At 45.9% G+C, this 14,041-nt stretch overlaps 1 protein-coding gene across 1 annotated transcript in view; it reads left to right on the top strand.

The window, feature by feature from the left end:
- Positions 1-466: 466 nt before the first annotated feature.
- The window catches only part of DNAJC7 (DnaJ heat shock protein family (Hsp40) member C7), a 37,808-nt gene continuing 24,233 nt past the window's right edge, over positions 467-14,041 (top strand). The window contains exon 1 of the mRNA XM_083469955.1: positions 467-600. Within this exon, the coding sequence (XP_083326081.1) occupies positions 473-600 (128 nt within the window). The 5' untranslated portion in view covers positions 467-472. The remainder of the gene's footprint in view (positions 601-14,041) is intronic.

Genomic DNA, 14,041 nt, shown 5'->3' with positions numbered 1-14,041 from the left:
AATAATAATAATAATGATAATAATAATAATAATACGCAACCCATCTGGTTGGGTTGCCCCAGCCACTCTGGGCGTCTCCCAACACGCATAAAAACATAATGAAACGTCAAACATTAAAAATTTCCGGATACAGATCAGATTTGGATTGGTGAGCACGGGCAAATAATAATTATCCATCTTTTGAGTCCCTTTTATGCTTATTACTCTCACGGGTCGAGGGGGCTCCTCCCGCCACACAGGGGGGAAAAAGAGGAGCCGGGGTTCCCTCTTGGCGGACTCCAATCCTTCCACTCCTTGTTCAGCCAAGTCGGAAGTGGGCGTTCTACCCGCCACGACTCGTTCTCCGGAAGTGGACGTGTGAGCTTCCGTTCCCGTCCTCCTTTCGCTCTCGCTCTCCCGCTCTCTCTCTCTCCCTTTTCTCTCTCCCTTCCCGGCTCGCCGGCCGTTGATCGCCTGCAACAAGGAAGCCAAGATGGCGGCGGCGGGAGGAGGCGAGTGCGACGTGATCATGACGCCCGCGGCGGCGAACCTGGTGGCGTCTTCTCACCCTGAGGGGCCGGCGATGTTGAGCGACGAGGACGAGGACGCGGGGACGCGCAGGTAAGAGCCTCCGCCCGTGGGCTCCCTCCAGGCACACTCCCCACACGGGGGGGGGGGAGACCCATGGAGGGGGGGAGGGGCTGCCTCGGTGTGCGGGTGGGGGAGGGGAGAAGGCGGCAAGGGGCGGGGCTTGCACTGCAGATGAGGGAGGGGGAAGTAAGTGGGGGTTGGGGGGGTGCGCGAGAGAGAGAGGTGCATTGTCGTCAGCTGTGCCCCCAAAGGACCGTAGGATAAAGCCAATTAATTGTGTGTATTCCCTGTAGGTGTCGCTGGCCTACAACTCACATCATCCCTAGATGGCCAGGGGGGTGATGGGAGCTGTAGTCCATCAGCCTCGTGGGGGGTGGGAAAGGTTGAGAGAGGCTGGTCTGTGTAGACCCGTGTGCTGCTTCTGAAATGCCAGGTGCTGGGAGGGTGAGTCATGGGAGGGGGGCTACCCCTCAAGAGTCTGCCTTGCAAGGAGAAAGGTCCCCAGTTCAGTCCCCGCTGGCAACTCCAGGTTGGGCTGGGGAGAGGCTTCCTAGGCTGAAACCCCGGAGAAATGCTGCCAGCCAGTGTAGGCAGTACTGAGCAAGATGAGCCAGCGGTTCTGACTTGGTATAAGGCAGCTTACTATGCTCCTGGAAGGTTCCTCCTTTAATTCTCCACTTATTAGGCTTTGTAGAAGCCTCTTAACTGCACACCGTTAGGAATAGCATATTGTGCAAGAGGGGTCCTTGGTCCCATACAGTACAGTGGTACCTCGGGTTACATATGCTTCAGGTTACATACGCTTCAGGTTACAGACTCCGCTAACCCAGAAATAGTACCTCAGGTTAAGAACTTTGCTTCAGGATGAGAACAGAAATCGTGCTCTGGCGGTGCGGCAGCAGCAAGGAGGCCCCATTAGCTAATGTGGTGCTTCAGGTTCAGAACAGTTTCAGGTTCAGAACAGACCTCCAGAACGAATTAAGTCCTTAACCCGAGGTACCACTGTGTTTGAGGTTTTAAAGTGTCTATGTGTGAGGGTTTAACAGTAGGATTTAGTCCCCAAAAGAGCCCAAGGCTCAGCCCAGGAGTCTTCATCCTCTTTTGAGCCTGATGTGTGCGTTTAAGGCAGAGTTCAATGGGCCTTGTTCCCTAATGCTGCAGTTCTAAGTGTATTTAGGATTACGTTATTATTTATCAAAGTCCTTGAAGTGCTTCACAAGCCAGGGATCCTTGGCATACGACCCAGTATTGCCGTAGTGTAACTGTATTTGTTTGGTTCATTTTTATTTGTTTAATTTATGTCCCACCTTTCCACAAAATGGTGCTCAAGGCAGCTAATGGTGCTCATGGTGGCTAAAAGTTTTAGAAGCATTGGGGTTAGGGATTGTGGCGGCGTACACATCATATGCTTAAAACACATACACACCGCTGCAGCTGTAAAGAATCCAGGGGACTGAAGGGTGGTGGGAGTTGTAGTTCTGTTAGGGGCAAACTACAGTTCCCAGGATTCTTTGGGAGAAGTCGTGTGCTTTTGACAGTGTGATGAGTGCAGCATGGGGTGCCCTCTTGGGTTGGGGATGGATCAAGGCTGTTTTTCCAGTGGGAAGTTGCCATACAACTTCTGTAAATGGGGATGAATACCATGTTTGTGATTCTGGTTGGTTTGTATTAGTTCACTTATTGCAGAGAACTAATTGGGGTTCCAGTATGAAATATTTGGTGGGACACTGCATTTCCCCATCTTGTTGATAAAAGTTGTGAGTCTGGTGTTAGGTGAAAGCAATCAATTGTTTTACGAAAGTGACTAGAAGTCTGCTTCAATAGAAATGAGGGTTTAACCTTCCACTCATTCCTCACTTATAAGCCTGGTTGGCTTACGGCCAGGTCTGTTCTTTGGGGAGAAAAATAAATATTTTAAACTTATCTTGTGGCTAAGTCAGTGACTAGTCCAGAGGTGTATTGTGAAAACCGATTGCCCTTGAGTCATGGTTTGCGGAGAGTTTCGGATAACAATTCAAGAACTTGTGATTTGTTCTCTGTGAGGGAATGGCTAGATCTCACACTTTGCATCAGGTCCAGGAAACCTTTGGCTGGGTTACAACTCTCGCCATACCTGGCCTTTGGCTGTGTTTGTAGGGGTGATGGGAGTTGTCATTCAGCAACATCTGGACGGCCAAAAGCTCCCATGTTCAATCCCTGGTATCTCCCAAGTAAGACTGATGGGGGTAGCATGTATCTGAAATGCTGGACAGCAACTGCCTTTCAGTGTAAAGTAGATAAGAATGAGCTACATAACTAGTCATCTGATTAAGTATAGTAGCAACTTCCTGGGTAACTACTGGAGCGGTGACCTTGTCTGACCGAATGAGCAGGGAGATGTGACAGAAGGGGAAAAAATCCTTTTCTGGCTGCCTAACTTAACTGAATGAGATTTTTGTGGGGAAAGGAAATGGCACGTGTTTCTTTGGACTTTTTTCCTGCCCTACGGTCTTGGGGTGTGTCACAGTTATTACAGTAATGAGAGATAGGGAACGGTTAATTTAGCTGTCCTGCTCCCAGTTTGACTCACAGCACTTGTGATTAACCATTTTGCAAAAGGTAAACAATGTGGTTTTTCCTTAAGGGAGTCTGGTAAAATGGGATAGACTCAAGTGAGAAAGAGTGATGTGCCCTTGGTGAGCTCATGGCTTAGGTGGGGCTTGAATGTTAGCTTCCCATAGGCAAAGCCCAGGCTGATTCTCCAAAAGTATCAGCAGCTACTAAACCACCCCCACCCCAGTCACAAGGAGTACCATATGGTCTCTTGTTGCCCACACACAGGTCCAGAGGAGATGTCTGGAAGCAATGGGCTGTCTTCAAAGAAGTTGTCCTCTCCCTGTGCGCGCACACCCCACCCCCCAACCACACACACCACTTTGGAGATTTGCAGGGCACAGGGATAGAAGAGGGTGAAGAAGTCCCATCCGTTGTGCAGGTGGAAGTTATTGTACTAACAGAACAACTTTGTTAGATGCTACCCAATGGCTCTGCCCTTAAACTTTCTAACAGTTCACTTTGGCATACCAGGGCATGAGGTCACTGTTTTGATAAAAGAAAGGAGACAAAAACTTTCTTCCTCCCCCCTTTAAACTACATCTGGTACTATTGTTGTGTGAGTTTGTAAATGGTATAGCAGAGGATGCTCTGTGGTTGCTTCGAAGCTTATTAGGGATTTCTTTAATGAGAAGAATATTAACTGCAGAAAGCACTGAACAATATTTAACAACGCTCCTCTTTAAACAAATCAAAACTGTCACCAAGTAGGCCTTTCCAGTGCCCTGCATGTGCTAACTGCTTCCCCAAATACATTCCCCAATCCTGTTTTTCAGCAGGTAACTCAATATAGAAAGGGTTCTCTGAAACTTGAAAGCCACAGTAGTACAACATAGCTTGGGTGATCCTGGTTACGGCCGCAAAAGGTGACATTATGAATGGCTGAGAGTCACATTAGGTTATTAGTACCTCTGGAATTCCCTGCAAATGCTCCTTGGAAAAGCCAATATTGTAAGCAAGTTCAAAAAAGGACAAGATGGTAGGGCTTCTTTTCCACAATTTGGTAGGGTGCTCAATGTATCTAGCCTAACACCCATTCCTATTAGTTGTGATTTAAGCAGACTGTGATTGGGAGCAGAGGTCTCTTCTTCAACATCCTGAGGCATCTAGCTATAAACCCTGTCCGTGATCCAACTGAGCTCTTCTTATTTTGATAAACACATTGGTTCCTGCTGTGATCCAGGCCTTTGCTCTCTTTGTGTTGAGTCATAGAATTGTAGAGTTGGAAGGGGAGGCCAAGGGTCAATGCCCCCTTCAATGCAGGAATCTCAACTAAAGCATCCATGACAGATGGCCATCCATCCTCTGCTAAAACTTCCAAGGAAGGAGAGTCCTACTCCTCATGGAAGTCCATTCCACTATCGAACGTCTCTTAGTTTCAGAAGTCTTTTGGTGTTGTACTTTGAGAACTATGGGAGAAGAACAGAACCACTTTTAATCTAGGCAGCCCTGTGGGATGCTGAAATGTTTGTGGAAGAGTGCAGAAGAGGGAGAGAAGTAACTTGGGGAAGCTGACTTACAGAGCATGTTATTGGCATGGCATCTTGGCAGAGAGGGCCCAAGCAATAAATAGTCAGTGTCAAAGTTATAAAAATACACAGGAGTCAAAGAGATGACAAATATTGTCCATTGACCTTACTTCCAAGTCACCCTGCAGATGAAGTTCATCTGTTCACTGCAGGACATGGAACGCAAACAGCTTAGAAGTTACCCACTCATTGTATTTTGCCCTTGGGTGGTGGTTCCAAGAAGGTCCTTGGAGTGTATATCAGAACTGTATCGAGAATGAGACTTTTCTCTTGAGTAGTCTTTAGTCTGCAGCACGCCTTGGAGACTGGGGCAACTCCCCAAGAGACAGCATGCAAGTTGACAAGGAAGCTAGAAATGTGTTCATCACCATTCATGTGGAAATTTCCAGGTGTAACTTGGGACTCTGGAAAAACCTGGATGATTATTTTTGTTTGCTTGTTTGTTTACAGTTCCTGGCTTCTAAAATAGATAGATACATATTTTTGGACATTCCCAATGTAATTCTAAAACTCGCCATGGAATTTGCTTTATCTGCATTCAGAGGTGAAATTACTCTTGCCTTAGTATTGCTGCAGTGGGATAATTCTACCAGAGTAACTTCAGGTGTTGAAAAGCATTATTTATTTTTAAGCGTTTTAAATTCTCACAGAGTGGCCTGCACGTTATTTGTGATATCCACCAACTAATCTACTGGGTTCTCAGAGACTTTTAACAGAAAATACATTGTATGTTTGACCAGATTCCTTTAGGAAAGTGAGTTGTGTTTTTTGTTCAAATCGAAATGTGAATTCTAAAGGGCCAGATGATAGATAACACGGCTAACCTTGTGGCCCAGAGGTAGATCTCCTGCGACATTAAACTATCCCCTACTTACTTTCCCTTTTAAGTCAGAAATTAACAAATGTAATCCAGAGCACAGGAACAAGTGAGTTATGTCGCAGAAACACAGTTGGACTCTGCTCATGAAGCCTGTCCCTATGCCTTATGACTTTCTCAGGGTCTTTTCACGTTACAAGGAAAGGCATCCCTATTCTCTGCATGGTGCCATAGCAACTCCATAGAAGGTGTGAAGGGAAAGTGTATGTCTGAAAGCACAGGGTGAGAGCACTGCCATGGATCCATGATTACTTGAGGAATACCATGGAGGCGTCCCTCTGCTGTGTCTGTTATGAGGCCATGGCGTCTGGTATTCTGGAGCTCTTAACAAGAAGAGGAATAGCTAGCAAGATTTGTTGTGGGTGTAGCTTTGTACAGTGGTGCCTCGGTTCTTGAACAAAATCCATTCTGGAAGCTCGTTCGGCTTCTGAAATGTTCTAAAACCGAGGCACGGCTTCCCATTGGTTGCAAGAGCTTCTTGCATTCAGCAGAAGCTGTGTCTCACATTCAGGTTCCAAAAAAACATTTGAAAACAGAAGAATTTACTTCTGGGTTTTTGGCATTTGAGAACTGAAATGTACGACAACGGAGGCGTTCGGGAACTGAGATTCCGCTGTATATTTAAATGGTAAAGCAGCATAACTATGAAGACTTAATGCCTATTTTCTTAAATAGAGTAACCCAGCATGGTACGTTCCAGGGATTGTGCCCATAGCCAAAATTGCTTCATTCAAAGCCCATTGTGTTCGAAGGTGAGTGGGGTTGCCAGTCATTTTTCCTGGAACCCCATCCTCTTTCTGCCCCCTTCATTTTTATTTTTTTGATTTGCCATGTATGAGCTTTAAGGCTTTCTTGACAGAAGAGAACTGTTCTTGTTCTCTGCTTTGAGAGTGCTCTATCCAAGAATTCTCTCTGGCCAGACCTATTTAGAGCACAAGGACTCAGCTGCTCCTTGAGTCTCTTACAGTTCCTGGATATTTGGCAGCTTACTAGTTTCCAGGAAAACGAAACCAAAGGCTGCTGAATTCCTAGGGAGGCAGTGCAGTGGTGTGCTGCAGGCAAAGTGATCTGTGGCACGACCTTAACAGGAAAGAGAATCTCAGTGGTGCGGTTTTGAGGTTGCAGTTTGTCAGCAGCAGCTTTCCCAGTTCCTTTCCTGCCCTGCCCATGTGTATACGAAAGAAATCTGCAGAATGAAGCGCAAGCCATGTGGCTCGGTGCCTGTTTTTTGAACACCTTGCTGGAGCAGGCAGACTACTGTTTTCCATGTTAAACACTAGAGGGCACCAGCGCACAGATGGATAGTTTTTCTCATGCCACAATAACCTGCATTGTGTGTTGTTTGGCCTGCCACCATACAAGTCAGATCTGGAGCAGGCACAAAAATCATCTCTGGGCAGGCCCTACCTTCGATCCCAGCCTCCCATATTTAATTTCCTCATTTTGCAATGATTCAATTTCCCTGCACCTTAGGTTGTATCTCCCTGTTCACGGAGTGCTGCAGGAAGAGAGAAACAGCCACTGCATGCCCGTGGTGCTTGCTAGATGCAAAAGGATAATTTTGTGAGCCACAGCCTGAAAGAAGAAGGGGAAAACTTTAAGGTAAATAGGATGTGTTAGGCCCCAGGCATGAAAAAATGCAAATCCCTTTTATTGCTTCATGCCTGGTCTTAAGTTGAATTTTGTCTGTGGAAAAGCTGGTCAGACTTTTTTCCTGTTTTCTCAGGAAACTCAACGCTTTCCATATAGATTATTTGGCATGAGAACTTCTCCTGCACATCTGCTGCAGAATCCTAGCACATTGCAGAAAAATATGCAATGCACTCTAGACCTCACACTTGGTTCATGCAGGTTCCCCAGCCAAACCTGTTGCTCTGCTTTAACTGAAAGTGCGACCTGGAACATAATCTAGCATTCTCCTGCAGTTGCACATTGCAAGAAAGGATTAGTGGTGGGCAAGCTGTCCATCTTAGGAGCTTGTCCACCCTTCGTGATCTCATTGCCATCCGTAGAATGCCAGTTCTACACAGTTTGAAAGTCGCATATCTGGGACACCTAAAAACGGTGCTGAGGGAATGGCAGCTTACATAAATTGTCCTATATATGCATATATTTTGCATATGCTGCATGATCTATTCTGCTGAACTCAGCCTGACATAAAAACAAAAAACTCGTAAGGCCCTGGGCAGTGGAAATACTGCTCACCTGAGATTGAACCAGGATGAGTATGTACTCATAAGGGAATTGTAGAATTGGAAAGGACCATGAGGGTCACTTAGTCCAGGGGTCAGCAAACTTACTACGCCTTGGGCTGGTGTCTCCAGCGCCGATCGCGGGGCGGGGGAGCGCGTGCCAATACACGTGCGGACACGCTATCTTTGATGCACTTCCGGGTCGGAGGAGCACCGGAAATAGCTTGTGCGGATGTGCACGGGCCTCCTCCAACCCGGATGTTCACCACAAACAACACATGCGCACAAGCTATTTCCAGTCCTCCTCCAACCCGGAAGTGGGCAGCCGCACAGCGCTGGTACGAGCGGGCGGCGGGGGTCGCCGCGGGCTGGATAAACGAGTCCCTCGGGCCTTATCTGGCCCGCGGGCCTTAGTTTGGGGACCCCTGACTTAGTCCAACGCCTACCGTGTGGGAATCTCTTGCCCTGCATGGGGCTCAAACGTACAACCCTGAGATTTAGAGTCTCATGCTCTACCAACTGAGCTGCTCTCACCATCTGTCTTCTTTAGTGGTATTTCTGTTTAGCGGGCATCTGAGAGTCTTTCCTCAGCCTTGATCAAGCCATTAACTAATGGAAGCCATGGAAAACAGACTGAGGATGTCATTCCGTGCATTTTCTTTTTTGATTTTTCAGGTCTTGCAATTTTTGCTGCTGCATTCTCGAATTTCGCCGCAGCCTTGGGGACTAGGTACTGAGTATTATTTTAATCGAAGCGGGATATCTCTCTCCTTGCAGGTGGAACCAGAAGCTGTGTGCATTTTTTCCATCTTTTCTCTAACAGTTGGATTCAGTTGCTTATCAGCTCTTAGTTCCTGAAATGGCCTGTTGGTTTTTTTTATCTTGGTTTGCTGTTCCATCTGGCTGTGAGGGGCTGAGTTTCACACCTGCTTCGGTACTGTGGAAGTGTACTGGTGTGTGGTACTCAAGAGGTATGGACATCTTAGTCCTTCCTGGCACAGCTGTGCAATGCCTAGGGCCTTAGTAGTGGTGGGTGGTTCCTTTTTTAGATGCTTATTGTAACTGTCCCCCACCCCCAGGGTTCACCAGAGAGGGACGCCAACTCCTCGCCCAACAAAGAGACCCATTCAGAGAACTGGATTGTATTTTTAGCCGAGCCAGATTCTTTCTCCAGCTTTAAAAGTAGCAAATGGGGGGACGCAGCCTACATCAGTGCGGGCCTTGCAGAATGACCTCATTCAGGCTTTGGCATCTGTTCGGAGCAGAAACAATCACTCATGATATCAGGAGATCAGAATTTCCCCCCCTTGTTGTGGTAGTAGGAGTAGTTCGTAAACAAGTGCAGATATCTGAAATATATCTGATGTGTGCGTTCTCCACATTGATGAAACATGGTGGACCTCGGTAGCTGTAGTTTTGGTGTGTGAGCTGTGAGCTTCTGTTGATTTGTCTGCTTCAGATCCTTCAAAAAAGCCTAGTGCATTTTGCTCCCCCCTCTCCCCCCCCCCCCGCTAAGCCTCCTTGGTGCAAAAGCCTGTACAGTGGTGCCTCGCAAGACGAAAAGAATCCGTTCCGCGAGTCTCTTCATCTAGCGGTTTTTTCGTCTTGCAAAGCAACCCTATTAGCGGATTAGCTCTATTAGCGGTTTAGCGGCTATTAAAGGCTTAGTGGCTAAAAGGCTATTAGCGGCTTAGAAAAAGGGGGGGAGTGAAAAAAATCGCAAGACTCGCAAGACGTTTTCGTCTTGCGAAGCAAGCCCATAGGGAAATTCGTCTTGCGAAGCGCATCGAAAAACAGAAAACCCTTTCGTCTAGCGGGTTTTTTGTCTTGCGGGGCACCACTGTATATCTCTTCTCCTAGCAAAGCAACAGTGAAAGCTCTAATACAGCAGTCAAAGCAAAACCCTCTTTGTAGTGTTCAGTACTCGTTGCAGGACCTTTTGCTGTTTCTCAGAAGCTTACTGGAGATTTTTAATGAGAACATCAATGACAACCTCCTAAAAAACAGCTTGCCTGCCATTATTGATCTTCTCTTTGGAGATATGTATCCGCAGGATATTTTAAGGAGCGTTCTAAGGCAAATATGTATAGGGCAGATTCACAGACCACACATGCTTGGCATAGGGCCCTGCATGAATTGATTATACATCCAGAACAGGACCCAGAATCCTGTTTAATAAAGTGGCATTAAGCCACAGTAGCCCATTTCATCAGACACAATGAGAAACTGGTTGATATTAACCAGGATTTCACATTCCAAAGCCCGGGGCCCAACAATCAACAGCATAAGCAAAAATATAGTAAGATACAATGCATCCATCTTTAATGCACAAATTAAATATGAGTTATTACAAAGCTATCTAATACTTCATTAATTAATAAACAAGAATGAAGGAGTTCAGAATCCTATTGGACTGTTCTTAGTGCAGACCAGACAATAACCTTAAAAGATGCTTAAACTAATATAATAAAACGAGTTCCCTTCTCTGAAGTTCCAACTATTTTCTTTTTGAGTAATCAACTTCCAGCCATTTAATACTTCTGCAATTTCCCCTCTCTTCCATTCCTGCAGTTGGCTTTATTACTTCTAATCGTCCCCAAAGTTTTCTTACCTAATCTTTTAAAATACAGTGGACCCTCCAGATACAGTGGTACCTCGGGTTACATACGCTTCAGGTTACATACACTTCAGGTTACATACACTTCAGGTTACATACACTTCAGGTTACAGGCTCCGCTAACTCAGAAATAGTGCTTCAGGATGAGAAGAGAAATTGGGCTCCGGTGGCATGGCGGCAGCAGGAGGCCCCATTAGCTTAAGTGGTGCTTCAGGTTAAGAACAGTTTCAGGTTAAGTACGAACCTCCGGAATGAATTAAGTACTTAACCCGAGGTACCACTGTACAAACGTAATTCATCCTGGGGGTCTGTACTTACCCTGAAAAGTCCGTATCCAGAGACGCTGCTTCTGCGCATGTGCATGGCGCGATAGAGCGCTTCTGCACATGTGGCGCACAGAGAATCCTGGAAGTATACACTTTCGGGATTGGCGTGTTTGCAACCCAAAATTACATTACCCGAAGGTAACAACTCGAGGTACCACTGTATCTTTCCATTCTCTAACATGAGCAATTACAAAATTACAAAAATTTACATGGCCCAGGTCCAATAAGGATATCTCTTCCCTTTCTATTTAAATAAGCTTTTATCTGGATAAATGGGGAAAAGACTCAGCTGGCATGGCAGCTTCCATACTGCTTGTTCACATGTGGTGATCTGGGCCCAATCTTGATATAAATCCAACCTGCTGAACAAACCAGTTTTATTGTGGGGAAATGTCTGGGATATGAAGTGGGAACAGTCCATTAGTTATGATGTGGGAGGGTTGCTGTTGTTGTTGTTATTGTTGTTTTTTAAAAAGCACCTTCAGGAAAAGATAAGCACTTGCTGTTACTACTCCTTTGGCAGTCACCTGTTGTTGTTGTTTTAAAAAAAGACCAACTGTAGTTCTTCTTGTGCAGAAAGGTTTCAAGAGATGGCATCAGTATCTCTTTAAAGAGGCTATGAACACGAAAGCGGGGAAGAAGGTTTGAGTGGGTGGAGCAGGAAACACGTCTTGCGATTTCTACATTGTGGCAGTCATCCATTTCTCTTGCCCTTGTACATGCCCACCTGCAGTCCATAACGGGACAGACTGCCAGCACAGGGTTACCACGTCACCTGCTATTTGTAAGAACTAGGCCTAAACCTCCTAATATTCTAACCAGACTCACTGGTCTGGTTCTGACAAAATAAGCTACAGTGAGCCTTGGACTCAAATCTGTTGCCCTCTCCTCTCCCATTTCGTGCCTGTGAGGAGGAAGTTGGAGCTTTTGCTCTTGACTTCAAACAAGCCACAGTTCCGTGTGACGGTCCAGACCTGAAAAACTGTGGTTTGTTCTACATTCTTTTTAGTGAGAACAAACTAGGGTCAGTCGTATGTTTCTGATCCAGGCTTGTTCTGAAACCATTTTCCAGTGTGTTGATGTGGGGAACTGACTTCTGGTTTTCACGCCAGAAGAGAATGATTCCAGTCTCTTCTGTTAAGTGAGCCCAAAACCCATCCACAGAGTGGGAGATCCTGGTTTCAAATTATGTCTTAATGTGGACCTTGTTTATTTAACAGTAAATAACAGTAAAAAAATTTTAAGTGAAAATGAGGGGTTTGGGAACTTTTAAAATTGTTCTTTGACTGTCCCAAACCCATTGAACTGCCTGTGCCACTCCTCTTAAACCACTATATTATGTATAAGCAAGGGACGAATCAGGGCCATGGTTAGCTTCTTGAGCCAAATTTGATTGGCTGCAGTAAACGTGAGCTGCACATGTCATGGCTTTCACCGCCCCTGAGCCGCCTGGGGAGATGAGATGTCCTTGGCTTCTATTGTATTGGCAGAATGGATGAACCATGCCATTCTAGTGAGAACACCCTTGGGGGAAGGGAATCCAGAGGGGGTGGCCAGTGTTGGGGCCAGAATGAGGTTAAAACCATGTTAACACACCCCAACACAACTCTCTATTGTTTTGCTCTTTTCTCCAAGGGGCTGTCCTAACATAGCTGGCATTGTCCACTCCAGAGTGCCTTTCTCTTGCCTGGGAGTAGTGAGGAGGTGGCACTCTGCTGAATAGATCTGCTTAAAGCTATCTCTCCATTATGATTTGGGTCCGCTTTGCAGCTATTACTTGATTAGCCCATTGAAAACATTCTAGTCAACTAAAAATATTGCCCTTGAGTATGTCAGTTTGGGCCACTACAAGAACATAAGAGGCATGCTGCATAAGACAATGTCCTTTCAGACCAGCATCCTACAAGGAAGGGGGTGAAGCTAGCAGCCATCCCGTCACGTTTTGTCCTCTGAAATTAGTATTCACTGGCGTATTTTCTTTCAACTTGGGAGGTTCTTTATAACAATCAGGAATACTAGCCACATAGGTCATTTTGTTCAGGTCTTCACAGTAGAAATAAAGGTACAGGTGTAATTTCCTAATTCATTAACCACATGCAAACCTACATACCCTTAAAACCCCATGTGGGAAACCTTTGACCCATGGGCCTAATTAGGGCCCCCCATGCTTCCTAATTTGGCCCACCAGGCCATTTCCCCTGGCCATGGCCACCTCTAACCCGATGTCATGTGATGTTAGGTGTGAGACAGGTAATGGTACGGTTGCAAAGGAACAATCGAGAAACTTGCTCAGCTTGCATAGTTAATAATCATACAGTGGTGCCTCGCAAGACGAAATTAATTCATTCCACAAGTTTTTTCGTCTTGCGGTTTTTTCCGTCTTGCGAAGCACGGTGTCGGAAAAGTTTTGGAAAAGCTTCAAAAATCACCAGTCTTCAAAAACCTCAAAAAAGGCTACCACACCGCATGCTATGAGTTGCTCATCGAAGTCAAGTCGCAACTGTATTAACGGTTTTAAGAAAAAGGAAACAAACTTGCAAGACGTTTCCGTCTTGCGAAGCAAGCCCATAGGGAAAATCGTCTTGCGAAGCAACTCAAAAAACCAAAAACCCTTTCGTTTTGTGAGTTTTCCATCTTGCGAGGCATTCGTCTTGCGAGGTACCACTGTAATAATAAATTTTATTTATACCCTGCCCTCCCCAGCCAAGACCAGGCTCAGGGCGGCTAACACCAGGTATAAGAACAATTGATTAAAATGCAACTTAGAAACAAGATTAAGTACAACATTAAAATGCAGCCTCATTTCAATAGAAACTCAAATCAAAAACTTTTTGGGGATGAAAACGTCAAATCTTCACCAAGGCCAACTATCCAGGCTGGTCCTACGGGGCCAGAAAAAAGCCAGGGAAGTCCCCAAATAGGAATTCCATCACAGAAGGAGAAAGGAAAAAGGGGGAGGGGTTAGTTAACACATGAATTCCTCCAACAGCACCAATGGTGGCCACAGTTGGTGCAAACCAGATCTCCCTCTTAACCAGGATCTGAAACTCACTCTGAACCATGGTTAGGACAGAGGAGAGAAGACAATGGGGAGAGCACCTAATTGCATGCCTCGTTCCCAGCCACGTGACCTCCGTTTGAAACATGACAGGCCACACACAGTGTTTCTAGTGTAAAGCATTCTATGGGATCTCAGTCTGGTTGAGTTGTTTAAGGTGGTTTAAGGTGATCCATTCCCTGGGGCTGGGGGAGCTTCTGTATGGCCTCTTAAAATCACTCTCAGCCATGTATCCTTGGAGATTGTCTAGAAATGGTGCGCAATTCCTTATGAACAACAG

This window comes from Podarcis liolepis (assembly GCF_965112155.1).
Source record: "Podarcis liolepis genome assembly, chromosome: 13".
NCBI lineage: Eukaryota > Metazoa > Chordata > Lepidosauria > Squamata > Lacertidae > Podarcis > Podarcis liolepis.
This window is presented reverse-complemented; position numbering and strand designations above follow the sequence as displayed.